At 44.6% G+C, this 26578-nt stretch overlaps 1 protein-coding gene across 1 annotated transcript in view; it reads left to right on the top strand.

Annotated features, from left to right (window-relative positions):
- Window positions 1-336: 336 nt before the first annotated feature.
- Window positions 337-26578, top strand: part of LGI2 (leucine rich repeat LGI family member 2) — a 32137-nt gene continuing 5895 nt past the window's right edge. Inside the window, exons 1-7 of the mRNA XM_004038499.5 lie at window positions 337-786; window positions 2713-2784; window positions 4353-4424; window positions 6398-6469; window positions 12094-12165; window positions 13177-13346; window positions 18815-18979. Of these exons, the coding sequence (XP_004038547.1) occupies window positions 590-786; window positions 2713-2784; window positions 4353-4424; window positions 6398-6469; window positions 12094-12165; window positions 13177-13346; window positions 18815-18979 (820 nt within the window). The 5' untranslated portion in view covers window positions 337-589. The remainder of the gene's footprint in view (window positions 787-2712; window positions 2785-4352; window positions 4425-6397; window positions 6470-12093; window positions 12166-13176; window positions 13347-18814; window positions 18980-26578) is intronic.

Genomic DNA, 26578 nt, shown 5'->3' with positions numbered 1-26578 from the left:
CGGTTCTCCACACTCCCCGCTCCGACTTTATTTATTTGCCTGAAAGGAACCCAGTGCCCTCCCCAGATTATACCCCTGGAGGTATTGCAGGCATCGGATCCTCCACCGCTCAGTCAGGCCCCGACGGGGGTCTCCGCCAGGCTTGGCCCCTCCCCCAAGGTCACCCAACTTTTCCCTCTGTCCCCGCGCCCGGCCCAGGGCGAGAGGGGGTGGCGAGGTGGGGGCCGGGTGGGGCGCCACGGGGCCGGAGCTTGCCCCCTCCCCCGCGGGGCGGGCCCCGCCATGCATTATTCATTGGCCAGAGCCGGGCTGCGGGCGCGAGTGCTGATGTCAGGCAGGCGCGAGTGCGGCGGGCGCAGCGGCGGCGGCCGCCCAGCAGCCCGGGCTCGGGTGGGGGGGCGCCGAGTGGGGGTGGCGGCCAGCATGCTGCTCGGCTGCGGCTCGGCCTCCCACACCGGCGGCTCCCTAGTCCTCGCCAGCAGCAGCGGCGGCAGAGCAGCGAGCGGCGCCCGCGTCTGCAGCGGCGCCGGGTCCGAGCGCGCGGCGCGGCGGTGGGGGTCGGGGCCCGGGCGGGGAGCGGGGACCGGGCATGGCGCTGCGGAGAGGCGGCTGCGGAGCGCTCGGGCTGCTGCTGCTGCTGCTGGGCGCCGCGTGCCTGATACCGCGGAGCGCGCAGGTGAGGCGGCTGGCGCGCTGCCCTGCCACTTGCAGCTGTACCAAGGAGTCCATCATCTGCGTGGGCTCTTCCTGGGTGCCCAGGATCGTGCCGGGCGACATCAGCTCCCTGTGAGTGGGACCCCTCCAGCCCCCATCCCGTCCCGCCCCACCCTGCGTCCGCCGCCGCGAGGGAGTTGCCTCTGGCGCCGGGGCAGCGCGACCCTGACCCACTCCCCAGGCCCCTTCTTTGCCTTTGTGTGGGGGACCTGGGTGGAGTGTTGGCCCCGGGGAGGACGGTGAGAACCTGAGCCCCAGAATCTGGGAACCCAGACAGGTTCCCGTGGCAGCGTTTCTCAGAGTGTGGCCCACGGGCCACCTGCATCAGACTCACCTGCGGAAGCTTGTGCCAATGCAGAATCCGGCTGCTCTGAAGCAGTCTTTGGAGTGGAGTCCTGGAGTGTGCATTTGACGTCCCCGGGAGACTCAAGGGTGCATTAAAGTTTGAGAGGGCGTGTGCGTGTGTGTGTGTGTGTTTGCGGGTTGGAGTTGTGTGTGTAGGGGCGTGCATAGTAGAAGCTGAACACGACCTGACTGAGTGCAAACTGGGCAGGATGAGGCCTCACTGCCCCACATCAGGTCTGGGGCGAATGTTCACCCCGTGGCCTCCTCCCGACTTCTCCACATTGCAGGTTGCAAAAAGTCGAGGTCAAGGCATGCAGGCTCTGGGAGGCGAGGGGCCGCCCCACGTGGCCTAGAAGAGGGGTAACAGAAGGCTGGGCAGAGGTTTGGGGCATGTTGGGCGCCTAGCCCAGTGGCCAAGTGCTTTGAAGTCAGCCTTTCTTCTTGCCCTGAGGTCAGGAGGGCTTCTTGCCCCCTTTCTCCATCACACAGTTGTGTTGGCTGCTTTTTCAGCAGGAGGAACTGACAGGAAAGGGCTTCACATTAGGTATCCACGTGCCCAGAGGTGCTTTCATCCTGCCCTCACCTGGCCACTCAAGCCAAATGACCAGCTCTCACAAGGGCAGTGGAAGGGGCTGTTGGGCTGTATCTTTACTGCTAAGGACATGTTTCCTGCTAAGACCACTCTCTTGTTCCAGGCCAAGATGCCTGGGTGCCCAGTCAGTGGTGGAGGCAGGGAATCCCCGGGGTGACGTTTCTTGTGCTCAAGATACTTTCTTGTGTCCAGTGCTCCCCAGCCTCCCACCCAAGGCAAATTGTAGGGGCCTGGACCCAGGAGTGAGGGGGTTCCCATTTGCGTTTATAGAAAGTCAGAAGAGTTTGGCTGGTGGGAACAGAGGACCTTTTTGATTCTTAATGTTGCTAAGTCGGGTGACATGGAGGATTCCAGAAATTAGAGTTCCCCTTATTACATCCTTCAGACCAGCAGCTGCTTAAGTGATCTGCATGCCAACTGAAAGGAATTCTGAAATAATGTATTCAGATCCTGCTGCGGCCAGAAAGGATGGGGACCTGGGGGCAGAAATAAAGCCAAGCGTCTTGCCTCATGGTTGACCGTTTTATCTGGCAGATGGTACTGCCTCTCCCCACACAGGGGAGTTCAGGTGTCTGTGAGTTTTTCCCCAGGGCTTTCATGTTGCATTTAATCAGGAGTGCTCTGACTGTCTTTGAGAGATGGGCTCCCAAGAAGAATGCTTAATCCTACCCCAGCATTTCATAGGCCAACACAACGCTGTGTCTACACAAACAGAATCATGGGCAGAGGTGAAGCGATTATCCATTTTCAGGCAAGGACCTCCTGTAGTTAAGAAAAGGAAGTGAAGGGATTGATTTAAACTGACCGAGATAATGTCTGTGGAAGGAGCTGATGGTAAAGGTTTCTGTTATTCAGACTAGTTTTCATATTGATCTGATTCATTGGGAAGTGGCTTGTCTCTTCTTATTCTTACCCCGGGGAAGATCCTGGGCAACTGTGCTATGCCTCACTCCTGAGAGTCAGGGTTTGAAGTACAGGTGGAGGCAGAGGTCGATTACCCACCCTGCCTGGCACTTCCTAAAAGAAACCTAGGCCTACTTTTGTTCATCTTTTGCCCATAGGAGCCTGGTAAATGGGACGTTTTCAGAAATCAAGGACCGAATGTTTTCCCATCTGCCTTCTCTGCAGCTGCTGTGAGTATGAGAAGTTCCCTCTGCACAGTGGGGGGCCCTGAGGTGCCATCCTTGGAGGGCCGTCTCTGCCTCTTTGGTATCAGCCCTTCCTAAAGTACCCCAGCTCCGTGAGGAGACCATGGCTGCCTCTTGGTGTTAATTTACCCTGTGATGTCCCCAGCAAAGCACTGAGGCTCCCTGCTCAGCTCTTTCCTTAGTTTGATACCTGTTTTCTTCAGAGACTTTATTGTGGATCCCAACACCCAGATCTAGTAAATGGGGAGGTAATTGCATTGACTCATGACCTGAAAGTCAACTAAATGCACTGTTTCCCAAACACCTCAGTTTAAAAGGAAACTTCATTTTAAAATCTTAATGTTACTCTGGAAATAGGAGTGTTTCTAGTTTGCTGAGAACTTAAACCAGTCAGGCAGCATCCTATGAACTTACGTGCGTAATTTTATTTCATCATCACTTCATCGGTATGATGAAGGCATGCTTATGATGCCATTTGATAGATAAGGAAACTGAGGTTCAGGGAACTTAACTAACTTGTCCCAAATCAGAGCCAGGATTCTAGTCCAGGGCCAAAAGCCCACACTCCTAACTATTCCTCATCCCATCTCCTCTCTGTGAGCAATGCTCAAGTCCCTGTGGTGATGCTCATGTCGTGCCCTGTAACCCAGGCTGGGTAATGTTTGCTGATGAAAACAAATGTCCAAAAAGCAGTTTTCAAAAGCAATCCAGTGACAGACAAAGTAAGAGTACACACCTCATTCTCTTGATCTGTGTTGGTTTCTTAAATTTGAGATGAGACTGAAATTAAAACAAGCAATGTGCTATAGAAAAATTTGGATAAATGGAATATAGGAGAGCACTATTCATCCTAAATAAACATACTCTTGATACTTTTGTTCTTGAAATCTTATATGCCTACTTTTAACATTACACTTAACATTTTAAAATCTGAGGCCTCTTAGAAGTTGCAGTGCTATTAAAATATACTTTTCATATAATAGAAATACAATTTTAGGTATTCTTTTGCCAGTAGACTTGGGTGATGACTCAAATAGAAAACTACGTAGTAACAGTCTTCTGAAAGTTTCTTAAACAAACTTTTTTTTTTTTTTTAACTATTGTTATGGGTCCAGCTGCATGACTTTGGTCAAGTCACTTAGCTTCTCTGGGCTTTTATTTTCATAAAAATAGATTTGGATTAGATCTTTTTAGATCTCTAATTTTATGATTGCTTGTGTACCATAAAGCATTCACTGGCTGTTTAGTCATGCTGAGCATTATAGTGTTTTAAAGTCACAGCTATCAGATCATATTTACTGAGTCACACAGGGAAGAAAGGAGTAGAGTTCTGGAGAGGACAAGAAAATCTGGTCAAAAGGAATCCACTTGCCATCGTCTCTAAGAGCAGGCTGTGAGAATCAGGTTTTTGACAACCAAATGTGGTCGTCTCCTTAGGCTAAGAAGAGCTCATGTTTGCCCACAGATCAAAATGTAGCAAAGGAAAGAGAAATGGCTTTACCATGTGACTCAAGTTTAACATCTCTGCATTGGAATCTGTCTCTTACTTTCAGATTGCTGAATTCTAACTCATTCACGATCATCCGGGATGATGCTTTTGCTGGACTTTTTCATCTTGAATACCTGTAAGTTTTGTGCTTTGTCTATTTGCTGAACATTCGGTATCTTGGTAGAATTTCTGGATTGGTTTCTGTGCCGGAACAGTATCTCTGCAAGGGTTTAGGGGTGGAGAAACTGGAGAACACCCCATTCTCTTTTCAGCACTGACCTTTTATAGTTTACTTGATTACAAACATGCTGGGGAAGGAGGAGGCTGGAGACAAAGAGGGAGAGACAAAACAAAGAAGGAGAGATAGTCATTCATTCTCTGCTGACATTTAATTTGTCATGTAGTAAGCACAATTGGAAGTTGCGTTGGATATTTTTATCTCTCATAAATAGGCATGGATTTGCTGACCAGCCAGAAATAGAGCTGCGGGGTTCTGAGGGTTACTTATTTTTAAGAAAGCCTCCCTATTTGGGGGATACAACTTCATGTTGTTCACTCACTGTTCTACATCTCTTTTGCAATATCTCCTATGAATTGCTACCGAGGGTCTAATTTTATTTTCTTTCTTTCCTTAAAAAAAGGTCATTTTTCCCTTTTTTGATGTGCAGATTTGTCCCCTCACAATGAGCTTTGCCCTTGTTCTGATTTCTGCCTTTTCTTCCTTTCATGTCTTTTTTCCCCTTTAAGTTCTTTCATCCTTGTCTTTGGTAACTTTGTAATAATGTTAATCCTGCTATCAGATGGGATATCCTCACTTAGCATTCAGAGGGATTTTTAAAGCCTTGTCTCATTTTCTTGTCTGAGTTCAACAGGTAGGTATTGGAATTCTAGACACATCCTAGATATAAGAAAGCTCTCTGCTGACTTTGTGTCTTGAGAAAAGATGTTCCTGGAGGAATTCTTTCTCCAGAGTATACATAATATGTGTATTCGCATAATACTCTGATATTATCATATACATAGTATGGAAATTGTAGCAGGACTGCAATGCTAAATCTGACTAGGGTCTATCAAAGCACATACATAGCCATTGGAGGTAGCAGTTGTAAAGCTATGAGTTTTCTCTTACGATAGTTCATCTTATGGTCAAGGTTATTGGAGAGGAAGTTAGCTCATCAGTTTATGCTGAAGTCTATTACTGAAAAGACATCTCAGTTTTAAAAACCATCAGTGAGTTCTCAGTGCAAGAATCAAGAACTAATTCATTGATGATGTTGTGTTTCAAAGCCCCAACCATGGAGCATCTCATCAAAGACCCTCTAATATTTGACTTAATATAATGCTGTAACTAAAATTTAGTTCTCCCTGAGCCTAGAGAATAGTCGTAGTGAATTCACATCAATTATTTCCCACAAAGACCTTAAAGCATGGCCAGTGGTATTATTGCAAGATCCCATGTGCCAACCCTGTGGGGTTTTAGTACAGAGAAAGAAGTTTGGTTCCTGCTCAACTTCATTATACTTCCTACTTCCTAGTAGCTTACAGAGCTTGAGCTTTTCCTGCCTTGTCACCCATTTGCTTGGTGACTAGATGGTGTAGGACACAAACTCAAGGTTGCTGAAAACCAAGGTTGATAGAACTCTCCCCCAGCAAAAAACTTTAATGTGGAGATGTAAAACAAGGGAACCCTCTCAAGGGACAGTGACATTAACAGAAGTATGAATAGCCAGGCACCGTGAAATGTGGGATTGGGTAGGGAAAATGTCTGGAAGTGCTCCAGTCTTGCAGAGATATGAGAATTTCTTGCCTTCGTATAGTGCTTTCTTCTTTATTTCTCCCCAAGATGTTTTTACCCATGTTGCCAGCTCAGAATTCTTTGAAGACTTCCATGCCACTTCTGGAAGGAGTGCAGACCACACACTCTCATGCACGCATTTTTGCATACATCCTGCTACCACATGGAATTTGGTGTAGCTGACCTAGTCTTCAGAGATCAATTCTTATAATTCAGGAATACTTTTAGATTTTATTCTGAAAGCTTACCAACATAGTTTTTTTGGGATACTAAGGAGAGAAAATTCATTTTAATTATACAACTTTTCCTCTTAGGTTCATTGAAGGGAACAAAATAGAAACCATTTCAAGAAATGCCTTTCGTGGCCTCCGTGACCTGACTCACCTGTAAGTCCTATGAAAAGTATCACAAGTCCTCTAATATGTGGAGTAAGATTGGTTTCCTGGAGCCTCTCTGTTTCTTGGCTGTAACCGTCCCTGAAGGAAACGAATTTCTAGATTACTCAAGAGGTTTCTATGTTGTCAGTCAGACACTGGCTCATTGTGAGTACGCACATACTTGTCTTTATTATCATCTCTATCAACCTGAATTGCAGTTATAGGCCACATGACTGTGTGGGAATTAAGGAGCATCCTGGGGTGTGAGGAACTTGTGTTGCTTGATGGAGGAGATGGGAAGAAATTTTTTTTTTTTTTGAGGCAGAGTCTCACTCTGTCATCCAGGCTGGAGTGCAGTGGCATGATCTCGGCTCACTGCAGCCTCCGCCTCCTGGGTTCAAGCCATTCTCATGCCTCAGCCTCCCGAGTAGCTGAGATTACAGGTACACACCACTATGCCTGACTAATTTTTGTATTTTTCGTAGAGACGGGGCCTCACTATGTTGGCCAGGCTGGTCTCGAACTCCTGATCTCAAGTGATCCACCTGCCTCGGCCTCCCAAAGTGCTGGGATTGCAGGCGTGAGCCACCACACCCGGCCAGGAAGGAAATTATTGTGGGTCTTATACCTGCTTGGCACCAGGCACAGGGCTGGGTGCTTAGTGAGCCTTCTCTTCTTCATCTTTCATAATAATCTGTGAGTCCCCATTTTACAGATTTTGGAACCAAGGCTTAGATGACTAGGTGGAATGTTGGATCAGAATTAGGACAAAGTGGAATAGAGACATTTTCATGGTTCCTCTCATTTGAATGCAAATCACTTTTTGTTTTATATTGGATTAATCTGCGGTTTCAACTAAGCTCTCTGGATCTTTAAGAGCTTTCTGGAGATAAAATTAAAGAAATTGATTTGAAACTGGCATATAAAAATGAAGCAAGTACACACACTTAGCAAATGTATAAAATTTATAAAACTAGAAAAAATAGTGGCTGTGTTTATGAAAGTGTAAAAATACTCATTATCTTGGTAGGAGTAATTCGTTAGCCAGGAACCAGGTCCCATTTGCATGATAGATATTTTGAGTTTGAGTAAGATAACATGTCTCATCTCTGTAGTCAGCCTGCCTGCCATAAAGACAGTTGGGAAAATTGGAGAGTTTTGACTGGAAGTGTTGGGCAGGGATGGTAGTACCTTCAGCATGTGTAACCCTGACTGGTACAGTGTGGACATAGTCATCTAATGAGGAAACCATTCACATCAAGCCCCGATATTGGCAAAGGGGGTTGTCAATAGGCCAAGCAAGCACTTGATTCTGGAACGCCCACAAGTAGAGGCTCTGCCTAAGTTAAAGCCTATCGGGTAAGGAGATGAGGGAGCAGACATGGGAGGCCCAAACATCTGTGTCAGCATAGTTGATACTGGACAATGTCCTAGGTCTTCATTTCTTCCTATAAAAGCCTTTATTGTTTTTCAGATTCAACCTAAGTGTCAAATCCCCAAATTCCTGTAGAGACTACAATTGTGGGCTTGGAGTCGTATAGGCTTGGGTTTAAATCTCAAGGCCATGATTTATTAATATTGTTTAACTGTCTAAGATCAATTTCCTCCTCCTTAAAATAGGGATAACTATACTGATTTCATAGGATTGCTATACATAAAGGGTTAATGCTTGCTTGCAAAGCATCTAGTCCATTACCCATGGTAAATGCTCAAGGCATAACTGGCATCATCATCATCATCATCATCATCATCAACATCATCAACATCAACATAATTCCTTCCCTCCATGCATTAAGTCCCAATTTCCTCCATGGCCCGCCAAGTATCTTTGGCAGTTTGGGTGGCCAGACAGAGTCTACTAAGGAGACAGCTGTTGGTGTCTGAAGAGGAACAGCTGTGGCCAGATGAGTCTGGTTCCCAGAAGTCAGGAATTAGGGCTTTATATTTGAGCAAAAGCTCTGGGCAGATTATAAACCTAAGGCAAAGCCCATGTGACGGGCTGAGTTAGCCCAGATGGCAACTTTCATTTGCTCAGATGGCTGTGGTTCTTCCATCAGCAGGAGGGTGTGAACAAGCAGGTATCATGCGCAGGTATTTGCATATCTTTGTGCAGGTGTACAAAGTGTCCTCGGATGCATGGACTTACATACATGAGTGTACATAACTGTGTTCCTGTGTGCATGCTTATGCATTTGTTTCATTTGTTATCATGTGTACATGTGTACAAGAGGCACCTCCTTTTCTGTGGTATTATGCACAGAGAACACAAACACAGAGGGAGCGAGGGAGTCCTGCACTTGGGTCCAGTGAACATGGAATGCGTTAGAGAAGAACCAGCTCATCCTAGTGAGTAGGACCACCCCGTGATCAAGCCTACAAGTCAAGCCTCTCCTCAGCTCTCTAACTTCATTTCTCTGAGTGTCTTCGGAACATCAAGCTTTTGGTGCTCCCCCACCCCATCCCACTGCTTTTCCTCACATCCTTTCCCTTGTGCGGAATGCTGTTTCTTCTGCCCTTGGTCTCTTGGCATCTGCCTTTTCTTTCAAAGTCCAGATTAAGTTCTATCTCCCCAGTTAAGCCATTCTCCATCTTCCTCTTCCCTCCTGCCATTGGCTTCATGCAGCCAGCACTTTACTGTCTACAGTGGCCATACTGGTTGGTGCTGTTGCCTGGGTGTTCGTTTTATCTCCCAGCACGTTGGAAGCTCCTGCAGGGCAGGACTTTTAGTGATCTTCCCTTAACTCTGTTCTTCCCTCAGTGTCTAGCACAGGGCTAAGCCAGCAGGACGTACTTTCTGATTTGCTAATTGATGGATGGCTTCTTAATGGAGTTGGATTTCCCATATGTGCTCTACTTCTGGACAAGTCAGGTGGCTTTGTTTTTGTTTTGTTTTGTTTTGTTTTGAGATGGAATCTCTCTCTGTTACTTAGGCTGGAGTGCAGTGGTGCAATCTTGGCTCACTGCAACCTCTGCCTCACGAGTTCAAGCGATTCTCCTGCCTCAGCCTCTCGAGTAGCTGGGACTACAGGCGTGTGCCACCACGCCTGGCTAATTTTTTGTATTTTTAGTAGAGACAGGGTTTCACCGTGTTAGCCAGGATGGTCTCAATCTCCTGACCTCATGATCCACCCACCTCGGCCTCCCAAAGTGTTGGGATTATAGGCGTGAGCCACCGCGCCCGGCCAGGAGACTTTTAAAGTTGACTCCTCTAGGCAGGAGATGTATTTAGTAATTCAAGCATTTAATATACTGTTTAAAGAATGAATCAATTCACCTCCCTCCCCTTCTAAAAACCTCTAAGAAAAGAGAAGATACCAGGTCTCTAAAGTTCACCCCCGTGCTTACGGAAGTTCCTATTTGGAATTTGCTTGTTGAAGTTAAGCAGCTGATTTTTATCTTTCATGAACTTTTGCAATGCTTACAGACTCACATGCATAGGAAAAGAGACATAGATCAGGTTTCAAAGCATTGAAGGAGCTGTGCCAATCTGTAACTAAAATCTAGAACATTTGTTTCCAGCAGTCCCATGAAGCCCAAGGGACAGGGAACTGTTAAATAGTTTTAGAAATAAAGTAAGTGCCATGATTTGTAGACAAAATGAAGTGGAAAGGCAGGTGGTAAGCACTTAGTGTGAGTGGGGTAAATAATCCAGCTAAATAATTCTGCTTTCTGAAATCTAAATTGAACACTTGGAATGTTGCTAAACACTCTGCTTTTTTTTTTTTTTTTTTTTTTGGCTTTGACCATTCTGTATATACTTATCATATCAGTACAATAACTTTCAATTAGCTGAAGTTTTTAGCTAATAATGTTAATTAGCTGAAGTTTTTAGCTAATAATGTTAATTAGCTAAAACATTGTTGTACTTTACTTTCCAGAAAAAGTGACCATCGACCAGGAAAAAAAATCAAAATGAACACCCCCCTTTTAAAAATTTCCCAAATCTCTTTCAGGGTAGCTTCAGTCTGATTACATATTCAGCCTATTTCCCAACACAGTTAAAAATGTACAAATACATCATTTAGAAAAGAAAGGTAAAATAGTACATGAAATTTTATTTAAATCCATTTGTGGTCACCTAGATAGAAAGGGGCATAATTCAGAAACTATGGGTCTCCCCATATTAACTTGGTGTCCTGAAGCAAGAATATTTGGGCTCCAAGCTTTCTACTATGTCCAGCTAACCGACTCTAGGTAGGAAGACTCATTTCTTTAATTCATCCTTCTGGGATGGGTCATTATGATGATACAGAAGACGCATTTCATAGATATCTTAAATTGGTTGGGGCTGAATTGCTTACATGTTAGTCGTTTATATGTTTTGCTGTTTGCATTCATATGTGTAAAAGAAAACAAAAGTAGGCATCAGTTTCTTGGCTGACTCACATTAGAGTGCAGTGCCTGGGGAAATCACAAACTCAGTGTACATCATTTCAACACTCCACGTCTTTCTACATCAACAGCCCTGCACCATGGACATTCATCTTCACAGGATGATGACAGGGCACTGCAAAATCCTGAATCATTGGAGAAAGAGTTGATGCTGTGCATTCTAGTCTATTTCCTGGAGGTGGGGTGTGGACTAAGATGTCTTAGAATGATCTTTAACACCAAGAGCAAAAATGCAAAATGGTTTTGGGTCAACCTTTATTAATGTGAAAATGAAATTGGTCATAGTCAATCATTCCCTACACATTCTGATCGGTTGAGATTTTATTATGTTATTCTTAAAGGTTAGAGCTGAGTCTCTTTATGTAAAGGAGTATTGACTGAGTCCTTTCTTAGAATCACGAGTAATAGAATTCACTTAGATGGACCATTAGGGAACTTGTTGGGACAAGACTGTAAATCTTCTTTTATCACTCACACTTTGGTGCTTAACACATTAATTCAGCAAAGATATACTGAGTACCTGCTGTGTGCCAGGCACTGTTCTAGGAACTGGGGATACAGCAGTGGACAGACAGACAATAATCTCTGTCCTCATGTGGCTTATGTAGAGGGGGAATACACAGCCAGTAAACAAATAGATAATTAAAATATGTAGTGTGCCAAATGATGGTGGTACAGGGAAGGGAGATGTGCAGAGGCCTGAGAAGAGGTGATACTTGAGGACAGACCCAAAGGAGGCAATGGAATTCCAAATGGATAGCTGGGGAAAGAACATTCCAGGCAGATGACCAAGTTCAGAGGCCTGGAGGGTAGGAGCATGCCTCACCTGTTGGAGGAATAGCAAGGAGGCCAGTGTGGCTGGATCAGAGATCCACTGAGTAGTTGGAAACCGATGAGATGGGGTCTCCTAGGTAAGCAAGAGTGGAGGTAGCCAGGCAATAAAGGGTCTTGCATGCCACCAAAGGAACTTTGGCTTTGATTCCAGGAAACATGGGAAGCCATCTGAGGTTGAGCAAATATACATAAAGAGCTTAAAAAGTGCTTTTTGTAATAAAAAAAGAAAGAAAATGTATATTATAATCCAGCATCTCTTATGTTATATTTGCATAACTAAGCTCGTTTCTCTATCTCAGTATTGATGACCAAAGCTGTGCTATAAGTCAACAGCTTTATCTGAAGGGAGTTGAGAGTGACAGGGCATGAGATAATAACCACATTGCAATGTGACTTTCTTGTTCTAGTTCTTTGGCCAATAACCACATAAAAGCACTACCAAGGGATGTCTTCAGTGATTTAGACTCTCTGATTGAACTGTAAGTAATGAAATTTAGTTTATGTGTGTTTGTCATTGTGCCCCAGTTAATCATGTCTTTCAATCCCCTCTCACCTTTCTTTTATGCATTTCTTTTATGCTGTGGCTAAAAATCTATAACAAAGTAGTGCATCCTGGGAAATAGCATACAGTTTGTATTGTGTTGGATTTTGCCATTTTATACTTAGCACCATGAGGCCAATGGTAAATCACACTTGCTGGGTGGGAGATCACCTCCCTGAGATGGCACGTTCACCTGCTTTATCTTCTAGCATTGCTTCTTACTGGATGTAGTTTTTTTTTTTTTTTTAGATGTAGTCTTGCTCTGTTGCCCAGGCTGGAGTGAAGTGGCATGATCTCCACTCACTACAACCTCTGCCTCCCGGGTTCAAGTGATTCTCCTGCCTCTGCCTCCTGAGTAGCTGGGACTACGGGCGCACGCCACTACCCCCAGCTAATTTTTGTATTTTTAGTAGAGACGGGATATCACCATGTTGGCCAGGCTAGTCTCGAACTCCTAACCTCAGGTGATCTGCCTACCTTGGCCTCCCAAAGTGCTAGAATTACAGGCATGAGCCACCGTGCCTGGCCTACTGGACGTAGTTTTAACAAGAGCTTGAAGTTTCAATTGTGTTTGTGAAAACCGTCTTCCTACAATATCCTCTTTGTTTATGAGAACCTCTGTTGGGGGCTGCTCTTCTATCATATGTCTCCCATTTCTGGCATGGCGTGGAGACGAGAGCATTTGGAGAGATGATATGTCCTCGCTGAGAGCTCTCTGGACATTATACAGTTATTCAGTTAAATTCCCAGGTGCTGAGGAGTGTTAAATAAAGTCAATGATAGATACAAGAAACAGGAGATATTAATTACAAAATTTTTTAAACTCCATTTTTAGGGGGTTTTAAATATATCAGGATGTTAATAATTCTGGAGTTTCGTGTTACTACCAAAACATGTCAGACACATCTATTTCTCTTTGTATGTGTTTGTGTTTTATTTTGATTTTTAGAGATTTGAGGGGTAATAAATTTGAATGTGACTGCAAAGCCAAGTGGCTATACCTGTGGTTGAAGATGACAAATTCCACCGTTTCCGATGTGCTGTGTATTGGTCCACCAGAGTATCAGGAAAAGAAGCTAAATGACGTGACCAGCTTTGACTATGAATGCACAACTACAGGTATTCAGAGCCTATCTCATGAGACATGGATATTTAGAATAATCTCTTTGTCTTTCTTTTACACTGTCAACAGAGACTGGGGAAAAGTGAATATAGAACTGTTTATCAAAAGTGTTTTAGAGAAATTTTAAACATTCTAAAGAAATGAATCGATGTGGTAAGGAAAATCTCTCAATAGTTTGGGAGAATTTTTGTTAACTGCCCTGGCTTTATTTTTGCTTCTTTACGAAATTCAAATTTCTGTAAGGGTTTCATTTTCTTAAGTCAAAGTATAAACTTGTGGGTTTGGCAGGAGAACATTTTCAAATCAATCTAGGTTTCATAGAAGGCCAGTGCAGGGAGGCCTAAATTACTCGGTTGAGACTGTTCTTTTGCTTTAGGAAGATGTTCATTGGACATTTAACTAACAAACATCAGAATTGTTTTTTTTTGTGAGGCAGAGTCTTTTTCTGTCGCCCAGGCTGGAGTGTAGTGGCGTGATCTCAACTCACTGCAATCTCCACCTCCTGGGTTCAAGCGATTCTCCTGCCTCAGCCTCCTGAGCAGCTGAGATTACAGGTGTGCACCACCACACCCGGCTAATTTTTGTATTTTTAGTAGAGACAGGGTTTCACCATGTTGGCCAGGATGGTCTCGATCTCCTGATCTCATCATCCGCCCACCTTGGCCTCCCAAAGTGCTGGGATTACAGGTATGAACCACTGCGCCTGGCCCAAACACCAGACTTTTAAACCCACAAATGACTTTCAGAGTCCCATGTAAGAAGAGATAACTAGGTAAATTATAACCAATGGCAAAATAGAAAATAAAAGTTAACAACTAGTTATCAAAAGGAAACAGCTCATATTGAGGGAAAAATGTAAAGAAAGCTTGATTTTGTTTTCCAGGGCCTGCCACAAACTTTCAGTTTATACATTTTTCAGGTTATAAGATAAAACCAAAATACTAACTGCCTCCACTGTCACAACATGAGGCCAAAGGTATTGGTGAGTATCTCCATTGGAAAGGCTTAGGTGGGGTTTCTACAGCTTCTAAAGCCAGAGAGAGGAGGATCAGGCCGCTGTATGAAACCTGCTTACCCAATTTATAAAAATAAACATTCAGGCTGAGAGCTGATATCTACAAAGCCTCGTCGTCTCCTGACGACAAAGTCATGTCAGGAGAAGCAGCAGGAATGAGAAACAGAAAATTATTACAGCAAAACTCCAAAAACAAAATATCACATTCAGGCCAGTCCCTGCTACCACCTTCCAACAAATAAACAAAACCCAGAAAGTAAAGATCATTTCTAGGTATCTTTGTTTGTAAATAAGGACCCTGCAAGTTCAATTCTTTTCTGATAGACAACCTGAAATCTCACAGAAATGACTTTTCCTTTCATCATCAAATAGGGGCTTATTCAGCTGTGTAATTGGCAGGTGCCCCACAGTCAGCAGAGGCCACTACGAGGTTAATTTATTGTATTTTAGGGCCAGGGCAATAAATCAGAGGTCGTGGTCGATAACATTTGCACCAAAAGGTGGCATTCAAGACTATTTGGCATTAAATGCTAAATTTAATTAAATTGAATTAAACCAAAGCTAAACTAAAGCTCACTGAGACTTCTCACTACCTTTTCTCCATTTTCTCTGGAGAGTTCTCGAAACGCCAAGGTGAAATTTGCAGATTTTCCCTTGTTCTCTTCACACCTGGCCATAGTGTGGAGAAACTTTGCTAATCTCTGATGGAAGTAATGGGCTATAGGGCCGTGGGAATAGGAAATAATTTCTACAAGAAAACATCTTTTCTGAACTTAGGGCCCTGAGGATAGTTATAAAAGTGATCCAGGCTCTGAGAATTGTTATTGGAATGGTGCTAGCTTGGAACTGAGGTAACCTGTCCTCATCCCAACATGGAGCAGCAAGATGCCTTAACACATTTTAGAGCCTTCTCTGTCTCATGCAGTATTTGTCTTCATGAACAAGCTTCCTACTAAACTTTAGAAAGTCAGCGCTAGGCTTTCTGGTGAGAGAGAGATGATAATTCTGGCTTTGTGCTATGGTTTTATCCCTTTAAGACTCACAAACAGAGATGAGGCTCTTGCTGACAGTTTCTTCCATCGGGAAAAAAATGGTACAACAAAGTTGTGACCCACCCCCAAACGTAGGCCCTGCTGTGTAAGAACTAGATCAACAAATTTTGAGTGTTCGGGGTTCATATCTTCTGTTCAGATCAAACCTCAGCCTCTGTTGCTTCATTAAAAGCTAGATGGGGGGTAGGGGCGTGGGGTCGGGGGAACAAATGAGGATGGAGGGAAAATGGAAAGCCAAATTCGAGAGTTCATGGTACAGTGATCGTATTCTTGCCAAAGGTTTAGAAAGAAGCACATTTTCTGAATACGATTGTTTTCCTTTTCAACTCAGATTATCAGAAAAGGGGTGAGTTTTCTCCTGTTTCACTGTTTTTTCCCAGAGAGAGGAAGGTACTGTTACCATTCTATTCCTTGGCCAAGGGGTGTAATTCATATCGCAAAGCCGCCATTGGGCTGTTTCAGGTCTTTACATTAATCAGCTCTTGAACCCTCCCCTTCAAGTCTATTTTTAACCACCTCAGAAGTCCCTGTTACCTACCGATGATTCCCTGTGTTAGGTGGGTAATTCACTAAATTCCTTAGAGGAAGTGAATTTTGCATCCTAATTGTCCTGTTAGCTTCCCCTTTTCAGGGCTGATGAAAATGCAAAGAGAAATAATGCATTAATGTGCAGTTTCTCTCCCAGTAGGATCAGCGTCATGTATAATTTATTTTCTGCAAGTGCTATAAATAGCTATGTAAAAATCTGTTGATTCCACTGGGAGAAAGGCCTAAATTGTAAGAGTCCCACTGACATCATGAACTTAATCCAGTGTGAATGGAAGTGGCAGTTCTTTTTGCAGAGTGCCATTAATATTTTAACACTAGTAAATTGATGTCACATCAATATGTGTATTTCTGAGATCTTTCCACAAGAATGTGCTTTTGCTGTTTGTGAGAAGTAAATTTAATTGGGGGTGGGAGAAGATATTTAAATTCCTCTGGTCCTCTGATACCCACAAATATATATGCATCAATCATTTTCTTTTCATTCTCTCTCTCTCTCTCTTTTTTTTTTTTTTTCTTGAGACAAGGTCTTGCTCTGTCATCCAGGCTAGAGTGCAGTGGCACAATCATAGCTCACTGCAACCTCAGACTCCTGGGCTCAATCGATCCTTCCACCTCAGCCTCCAGAGCAGCTGGGACTACAGGCATGCACCATCACGCCCAGCTAATTTTTCTTAATTTTTAGTAAAGAGAAGGTCTTGCTATGTTAGCTAGTCTGGTCTCAAACTCCTGGCCTCAAGCAGTCCTGCCTTGGCCTCCCAAGCTGCCAGGATTACAGGCACAAGCCATCTTGCCTATCTTGCCTGGCCCTGTTCTTCTTTTTTCCTTCTCTTCCTCTTCTTCCTCCTTCTCCTTCCTTTTTTTTGGCGGGGGCGGGGGTGGGTTCTTCTATTAAGAGTTAGATTTATAATTCAAATGATTTAACAATCTGTGTTATGCCAGATAATCAATATGTAGGAAATATTATGAAACCACTATATGGGGAAAATAGATTAAAATAGGGCCACGAAAGGCTAGATTTGTAAAATGCTCTGCACTGTGACAACTCCTTTTCATCCTGGGATTCTTCAATAAAAACAGAAACTTTCTAGTCTACACTTTAAACAGCCTGCCTTTTTAAGCAAATGCTCATGTTTCTGAGAATTCAGAGTGCAGTAGGGAGGCTAATGGGAGGGAGGAGGTGAGTGAGTTATGAGCATCACGGGAGTGCTTAGAACTTTTGGCAGACTCGGATTAGTCGAATGCAACCGGAGATGTAGGAGAGGAGTTTATAGCCATCTTGGTTGTAATTAAAAGAAAGCAGCTGTATTCTCCAAGTCCTTTTATATCCCCAGAAAAGGGAGCACATGATGACTGCTGCCATTTCCCCTTTCTCTGTCTACATGTGAACACAGAAACCAGCAAAGTCTTGTGCAGTGAACACATGCTTTCTGGCTTCTACACTGTTGGCACTGCCAGTGCCAACAGGAGTGAACAGAGGTTGACTTTTTTCTGTTTATTTATCTTTGACCAAGCAACTATTATTTTGGTGGTGGGAGGGGATTGAGGGAGAGCCATGACTCTTCCCTAAGTCTTCAAGTAGGCAACTGAATACTATCATTGTTGCATATGTCAACTACTGAGTGATCACCATAGCACTGCAGTATATACTTACATGTACCCTTGCATTTAGTCTTTATGGCAACCTCATGAAATAGACACCACCTTCATTTTACAGGTGAAAAAAGAACCTGAGGCTCAATTGTCTTGCCAAAGGTCATGTAACTAAAAGTGCTTCTTTCAGTGCCGTCATGGGATCCCAGTGCCTTAGCCCTACTAAATATGGACTGTCTACTTGCTTTTGAAATAATCGTGAATCAGAAGCCCTTCACCAGGATGTTCTGCTCTGGACTTGGGGATGGGAAGGTACCCCGTCCACTAGAGCCACTTGTCCACACTCTCCCTCAGTCACCTCCTGCCTGTTGGGCTGCAGAGGCAGCCTCTTTTCTCCTCCTTCTCCCCACATCTTCATATACCACTCAGCCTCTGTCCCCTCCCCTGTAGTCTTTAGAGTGGGCTGAGAAGCAAGGCCAGCCCCCTCACAGTGGTTTAGCCAACAAGTATTCAATAAGCACCTACTCTGCCCCCAGAATGAAGGGAGGGGCACCTCCAAAAGGTAACATGTATTGAGCACTCACTTTGTGCTAGGCTAAGTGGGTAGAAACCATAATACCCCTGAGACCATAGCAGAGGGTTTGGTTTGGTTTCCAATGTTCAGTGTGCCATTTGGGGAGTGTACCATTCATTCTGAACGTGCAGCGGGGTTGTCTGCTGACAGGTAATCCCGAGCTAGGGTTTATAAGAACTGGAGATAAAGGGTCAGGTAAGTTTGAGAAGCACCACATCAAACAAAAAACAGACTTCTTCCCTACAGGGGCTGTTCTGAGACAGCTGGAAGTACAGCATTTTCCAAACTCACTGGACCGCAGCCCCCGCTTGTCACAGAGTGATTTGCACGGCAGTTTTGAGAATGTTGCTGTGCAGCGTCCTGTCCGTCTTACCACTTTGAAAGCCAAGTCTCACCAAATATGTTTAAAACTCTGAGATCCTTTAGCCAAACTCGGGAAGCTGTTTCTCCACAGGAAGCTGTACTAGAAACTGTGCATTCTGTCTGATAATCCTGCGCAAGCCAGGACTCTTTCTGGAATGTCCCAGAGTAAAATACGCTGTGATGTTTGTGTTGCATCTCTCCTGTCCTCCTCCTCCTCCCCAGTCCTTTTCAGAGCTGATGTGATGATGGAAAGGTGATGGTGGTTGATAATCCCTGCAGGAGATTTTATGAACGCTTTTCTTTTTAAACACCCATTCCCAGATTTTGTTGTTCATCAGACTTTACCCTACCAGTCGGTTTCAGTGGATACGTTCAACTCCAAGAACGATGTGTACGTGGCCATCGCGCAGCCCAGCATGGAGAACTGCATGGTGCTGGAGTGGGACCACATTGAAATGAATTTCCGGAGCTATGACAACATTACAGGTGTGTTGTGGCTTTGATCAGATGTGTTGAACTAATTTCAGCATTGCCGCACGCCCGCGGGAGGAGGAACGTCCTCTGTATTGAGGGAGAGCTCGGTTCTCTAACCTGGTTAGAGCTGGGAAACACGTCCCAGCCTACCCTCTGGGTCTCTCCAGTTTTTGTCTTGGTGTGGTCCATTACTGAGAGAGTGGAAACCTCAGGTAGTGATCCTGCTTATTATTGATGATCATTTATGGGTTGCATGTGGTGGGAGGCATTTTCTAGTAGTGGTGAGAAGTCACACTGAGAATCCCTTGTCCTGAGCAGTATGGGAGCCCAAGTCTGCACCAGCTTCATAGCAGCTAAATGATGCTTTGACTTTCATTAAGCTGATTGTTAACAATATGCTAACAAACACACACACACATACCCTATAGTTTGTTCCTAGTGCCCTTTGCTAAGTCCTAGTGATCACTGCTTTCTTTTAGTAAGTACATACGAAATAAGAATAAATGGATCCCTAAATTAGGCATTTGGGATATGAATTAGTTAACGCTTCTTTCAGTGCCATCGTGGGATCCCAGTGCCTTAGCCCTACTAAATGTGGACTGTCTACTTGCTTTTGAAATAACCTTTGAAAGACTCCTCATTTATCAATGTGCAATCTGATAACAATACTGTGTAAACAGTGCCACAAAGGTCTAATTATCACTCCAGGAGAGGGTTTCCTTTAGAGGTTCCTGATGTGGCCTTACAGCAGTGTTTTACTGTTGTAGCAAGAAGCATATTCAGGTAGAATTTCTGGGTTGGGAGGCTCCTAAGAGTCTCCCAAACACCAAGTGGCTTCCCAGCAGGTATAGGGATGTGGGGAGGCAGGGAGAGCTGCTAATGAGCCTTATCTCACAGTGTATCTCGGTGTGAGATGTACATCGGATGCTCCAAGGATGCCATTTCAGATGAGCTGGCCACCGTCGGGCCATCTGGCCTCCCCGTGCTGAGCTCACCTTCCAGAGAGTAACGCTCTCGGAAGTGCAGACTCAGCACAGAGTAGCACAGGTGAACCTGCTGTGGAAGCCAAGAACAAGGGAGATGAGGAAGTGAGTCCATGTCCACGTGGTTTTGTGCTTCCCCCTTTGTCCTGACATGGAAGATAGGGGAGGGGAGGATGAGCTGGTCTCTCTGCCTTTTCTCCTCCTCTCTGGTAGGAGATGGGAACAGAGTGAAGCTTTGCTGTTTTCTGTTTTTTGGTTTTTTTGATTTTTTTTTTTTTTTTTTGAGACAGGCTCTTACTCTGTCACCCAGGCTGGAGTACAGTGATGTAATCTTGCCTCTTTGCAACCTGGAACTCCTGGGCTCAAGGGATCCTCCTGCCCCAGCCTCCCAAGTAGCTGGGACTACAGGCACACACCACTGCACCCAGCTAATTTTTTGTTTTTTGTAGAGACAGGGTCTCACTATGATGCCCAGGCTGGCCTCCAACTCTTGAGCTCAAGGGATCCTCCTGCCTTGGCCTCCCAAAGTGCTGGGATTATAGGCTTGAGCCACCGTGCCTGGCTGAGCTTTGCTCTTGAACAAGTTCCAATGCCGATGTTGGCCGTGAGCCTGTGAGGCAGCAGGGCCTAGTTTATCCCATTGGAAGCTCATAACAGCTCTTGGAGTTACACCTGCCCATAGGTTAGAGGACAAAAGCTCTCTTCTTTAGAGAGAGGAGGCATACATACTAGAAAGAGCTCAGGTTTGAAAACTGATGCACACGGATTGTACTCCCAACTCTGCCGTGGTCTAGGAAGAACGTGTGCCTTTGAGGCTTGGTTTTCTCATCTGGGAAATGGGTAGTGGATGTGCCTCATGTGGATGCTGTGAGGATTGAGTGCACAGAGCGGGCGCTTCTCAAAGCTGCCATCCTTTTCACAACCTTACAAATGATGAGGTCAAGGCTTAGGCATGTCCAGTCACCCACTGTTTATTCAGGGCTGAGCCCAGGGTTCTCATGGTTGTACCCCACTGGTTTTCTCTCCCAGGTTGACCTTGGTAGGACAGCCCTGTCTTTCTTTTTTCTTTTCTTTTCTTTTTTTTGAGATGGAGTCTCGCTCTGTTGCCTAGGCTAGAGTGCAGTGGCGCAGTCTCGGCTCACCGCAACCTCCGCCTCCCGGGTTCAAGCGATTCTCCTGCCTCAGCCTCCTGAGTAGTTGGAACTACAGGCACCCGCTACCACACCCAGCTAATTTTTTAATTTTTAGTAGAGACGGGGTTTCACTATGTTGGCCAGGCTGGTCTTGAACTCCTGCCCTTCTGATATACTGCAGCTGGTGGCATTCTTAAATTTATTCATTCATTCTCAAAGATTTCTTGAACACTTACTCTGAGCCAGGCATGTTCTTGATGCTGGGGAAATGGCAGTGAATAAACTAGATAAAACTCTGGCCAGGCGTGTTGACTCATGCCTGTTATCCCAGCAGTTTGGGAGGCCGAGGCAGGTGGATCACGAGGTCAGGAGTTTGAGACCAACCTGGCCGGTATGATGAAACCCCGTCTCAACTAAAAATACAAAAATTAGCTGGGTGTGGTGGCATGCACCTGTAGTCCCAGCTACTCAGGAGGCTGAGGCAGAAGAATTGCTTGAACCCAGGAAGCGGAGGTTACAGTGAGCCAAGATCGTGCCACTGCACTCCGGCCTGGGTGACAGAGTGAGACTCCATCTCAAAAAAACAAAACAAAACAAAAAAACCTCTGCCCTCAGGAGTTCCCATTCTAATGGGAGAAAGAGACAATAAAGAATATTCGTATTGTAATAATTATTGTAAAAATAATTATAGTATTTAAAAAAACACATCAGACAGAAATGTGCTAAGGAGGGGAAATAAAGTGAAGAAGGAAGATGTGGAGTACTGTGTGTGGGAGGATTTGAAGGCTTGGGTAGAGGGTCCAGGAGAGGCCTCATCAAGAAGGTGCTACTTGAGTAAGACCTGTGGGATTGGAGGGATTGGTTCGCATGGAGAGGGGGGAAGAGCATTCCAGGCAAAGGGAGCAGCAAGTCCAAAGGTAGAGGCAGGAGAGCATCTTTCCTGTTTGAAGAACATCCAGGGGGATGGTTTGGCATGAGCCAAATGAGCCAGGGGGGAGTTGCAGTTGATGAGTCCAAAGTCAGAAAGGCTGATCATGGAGTCTCACAGGTCCTAGGAAGGACTTGGCTTTTCCTCTGAATGTCCTGCAAAGCCATGGAGGGTTTTGTGCAGAGGCAGGAGGATGCAGGTACCTGGCTAAGAGGCTGGATTGTGTCCAGCTACCGGGTCAAACATAGCCTTTTAGAGTGAGGGCACAAAGGTCGAAGCACAGTGGCTAGCTAAGAGGCTATGGCAAGAATCCGGAACCCAGGCAAGCGAGTATGGCCTGGACCAAACGGAGGCCACAGAGCTGGTGGGGAGGAAGTCAGTGCAATCCGAGTGGGTGTGGCTGGGGCCAGAGCCCTGCTGGACCTTGTTAGTTTCCAAAGATTCCTCAGCCCCTCAGTCTCCAAGTCTGAATCATCCCACAGCTTGGCGGCATGACGTGAAGCCCACCCGGCTCCTCTTTTCACCACCAAGCCCAAGAAATGAGTTCCAACATCAGACTGGCTTTTGATCATCCTGGCTCCGGCCCTTACTAGCTGGTGGCCATGGCCGAGTGATTTAATGTGCATGAGCACCTTTCATCTGTAAAGTGGAGATTTTAGGAATTTCCACTTTATCTGTAAAATGGGATCAGCATAGTATTGGACTCAGGGAAATACTGTAAGGATTTTTTTTTTTTTTTTTTTTTTTTTTTTGAGACACAGTCTCACTCTTGTCACCCAGGCTGGAGAGCGGTGGTGTGATCTCGGCTCACTGCAACCTCCACCTCCCAGATTCAAGCGATTTTCTGGCCTCAGCCTCCCGAGTATCTGGGATTACAGGCACACACCACCACGCCTGGATAATTTTTGTATTTTTAGTATAGACGGGGTTTCACCATGTTGGCCTTGGAGTTCTTGAACTCCTGACCTCAGGTGATTCACCCACCTCGGCCTCCCAAAGTGTTAGGATTACAGGTGTGAGACAACGTGCCTGGCCAATACTATAAGGATTTAATGGGGGTAAAATAGGAACAACCCTCCTTTTTCCCCCCACAGACTCTACCTTTTTGATTTCCATTAAAACTGCTCCACAACTTGCATGAGCGTAGGGAATGAAGAGACCAGCAGACTTCCCTGAAGGAGGTAGAAGGTGGTGCTACAGAAGGAAGGGGGATCACTTCATGGAGGGAGGAGAGGAGCTGTCTCTCGGTAGCTGGCATTGAGCCTGGCATGAGGGAAAGCCCTATAGCACACGTGGGTAGGCAAGGACACTGCCCTAGGTGCTACTTGCTTCAAGAAGAACAAGGTAAATGTGGACCATTCTCCCTCCCTGTGCTGTGCACACCTCATTTGACATCTTGTTTGGCCATGGGGTGGTCCCCAAGTTGACAAGGGCAGGGCAGGATTTTCTCAATCCATGCACTTCCTCCTTTGCAGGCCTGGTGACCATGTTGCCAAAGGGATGGCTCCAGCTGTCCACGTACACCAGGGGAGAGAGAGAAACCCATGGTCATGTTCACCCTGAGGTTCACTTCCCCTTGTTCTCTCTATGTCTCATCTTGGCTTTCTCAATTTTGGTTTATTTTGTTCGCCTTTTGATTTCTGCAGGCTAAGTATGTTCCAACCTGTAATCCCTCTTCCTACACACACACACACACACACACACACACACACACACACACACACACACACAGTGATCTGTCGCTACTGACAACTCCATGGCTAACCTGGACAGAGTGTGTTACAGAGCCGGGAAAGGAATTCCTTCTGTTTCACGCGGTCCTTTGGCTGTGACAGGCAGACCTCTAGGACACTTCTAGGGGGTGGTAGCCTCCATAGCCAGGTGCTCAAGAAGGGGACGAGGAGCCTGCACTCTCAATTAGTGCTGGCAGGGTGGAAATCAATGCCGCTTTTGAAGAGCAGCTTGGCAGTTAAAACCCAAAAGCTTAAAAATGTGCACAACATTTGCCCCAGCAATTCTTACACTTGAGAACACTGCCAGATGGTATCAAAACATTATTTAACAATATTTTAAAGGAAACGTTATTTTACAATAAGGAAAAGCTAGAAATAATTGCAATGTCCAACAGTAGAGCATTAATTAAGTAAAATATGGTGCATCCATGCAATGGGATGCTGTGTAGTGTCAATATCAAGTTGTTGAAGAATCATCCACATGAGGAAATGTTCACAGCATGGGCGCCAAGTGAAAAAAAAGTAGATTATAAAATATCTATGGATAACGTAAGCCCCAGTTTTTAAAAAAAGAATACTTGAATATGTGCATAGATTAAAAATTAAATAATATATCAAGATATTAAGTGTTATTTCACATTTATAGTACAACTGGTTTGTATTTTCTTCTTTGTGCTTTTTGGTTCTTTGGTATCAGAGTATAGACTGAGGCCAAATTATCTGAATTTAAATCTCAGTCTCTACCACATACTAGCTATGTGACTTTTAATAAATTACTTAACTTCTCTGTGCCTCGGTTTTACCCTTTATAAAATGGGGATGATGATGCTAAGAATAGTATATGCCTCATATAGTTGTTATAAGGATTAAATAAGTAAATGCATGTAAAGTGCTTAGAATAGTGCCTGGTCATACCTACACACTTCTTAAGTTTTACCTCTTAGTATTTTCAAAATTTGCTCTGGTAAACATTTAACACACATATCCTCAGGGAAAAACAATGCAATAATTAGTTTTAAACAAGGAAAAGGGATTAGGTCCTTGCAGGAAGACCAGAATGGTGAAAGAGAAAAGTAAATGCCACTCTGAAAACCACCCAGTATCAGCCCCCAAAGCCAATCCTTAGGATAGAAATGGAATCATCCTTAGAATTTGGGATTCTGGCCAAATTCACTTTGGTCCAAATTACCTAGAAAATTAAAGGAAAGAAATAACCTTTAACTGAGTGATCTAGATGGAGGATCAGTGGTCTCGTAGGTGGTCCTTTTCTTAGTGGTTGGTCTTCTGGAGTGGGGAGGTCTAGGGGGCATCTGGGTGCAGGGTGATAAGGGATGGTGGGAGGTGAGCCAGAGAGGAGAGTCACCACGGAAAATGGTCCCCTGTCTCTGCAAAGTCTTGGTTTTATGACGTCTGAGCTAGATCATTCAGACTATTGCTCCTTCTTTAGATATTTATGCATGCCCACTATGGGCAAGCACTAAGGGGCAAGGTCTTGTGATTGTAGTGACAATTGCTTCAATTGTTCAATAATGATAGGCACTAATGATCAATCACCCCCTAGGTGCCAGTGCTCCATGCTAAAAACCCTTGCCATGAATGATCTCATTTCATCCTTATAGTCACTTGTAAGATCAGTGCTGGCAGCGCCTTCAGTCTCATTTTATGAATGAGGAACTTGAGCACAGAGAGTTGGGTTAACCAGCACAGGGTCAGAAAGCTTACAAGGTGCGGGGCTGGGCTTTGAACCCTAGGCCACCTGGTCTGTGTCATAAGGTTTAATCCTACTCTTTCTGCCTCCACTTGGCTTCCTTTAGCTCTGGAAATCAAAAGAGCCCAAATGTCTTCAAGAACACTCAGAAATCTTTTTCTCCTGCCTCTGAGACCTCACTCCTGCCTTTTTATCATCCCTTACCCCCTGCAACCCCCACCACCCCAGGAGAAGCCTGTTTAACTGCCTCCTTCTGCCATATGGAGTCAGGAAATACTTTTTTTTTTTTCCAAGGATACACATTTTTTAAACTGACAAATTAAAATTGTATCTATTTATATGTGTATAAAATGTTGTTTTGAAATATGTATACATTGTGGAATGGCTAAATCAAGCTAATTGATGTAGCTTTATTTAAAAGCATGATGATAATTCCCTTGGTGCATTAGTGAGTTTCCTGAATTGTATGCCTGCCTCTGAGGACTCCAGAGGCCCTGAAGACCTCACTTAGCCATTTCTATGGAAGCACATTTTTAAACAACTTAAAAAAATTGTTTTAATTGTGGCAAAATACACATAGCACAAAATGTACTGTCTTAACCATGTTTTAGTATACTGGTCAGTAGCATTAGGTACATTCACATTATTGTACAACTAACGTCCAAATGCTTTTCATCTTGAAAAACTGAAACTCTGTGCCATTAAATGACAACTCCTCACTTCCCCCATCCACAGCCCCTGAAAACCACTCTTTGCCTTTCTGTCTCTATGCATCTGACTGCTCTAGGTACCTCATATAAGTGGAATCATATAGTATTCGTCTTTTTGTGACTGGCTATTTCACTTAGCCTAATGCCCTCCAAGTCCATCCATGTTGTAGCATATGTCAGAATTTTCTTCCTTTTAGGGCTGAATAATATTCCATTTTATGTATATGCCACATTTTGTCTATCTATTTGTCCATTGAAGCAACTTGGGTTGCTTCCACCTTTTGGCTATTGTGAAGGATGATGTTATAGGTGTCTTAGTCTGTTTGGGCTGCTGCAACAGAATACCGTAGACTGAGTGGCTTATAAGCAACAGAAATTTATCTCTCATAGTTCTGAGCCTGGGAAGCCCAAGATCA

Source organism: Gorilla gorilla, chromosome 3 (genome assembly GCF_029281585.2).
Source record: "Gorilla gorilla gorilla isolate KB3781 chromosome 3, NHGRI_mGorGor1-v2.1_pri, whole genome shotgun sequence".
Classification (NCBI taxonomy): Eukaryota; Metazoa; Chordata; class Mammalia; order Primates; family Hominidae; genus Gorilla; species Gorilla gorilla.
Note: the sequence above shows the minus strand (reverse complement) of the source record. Positions and strands in the feature narration are given on the sequence as shown.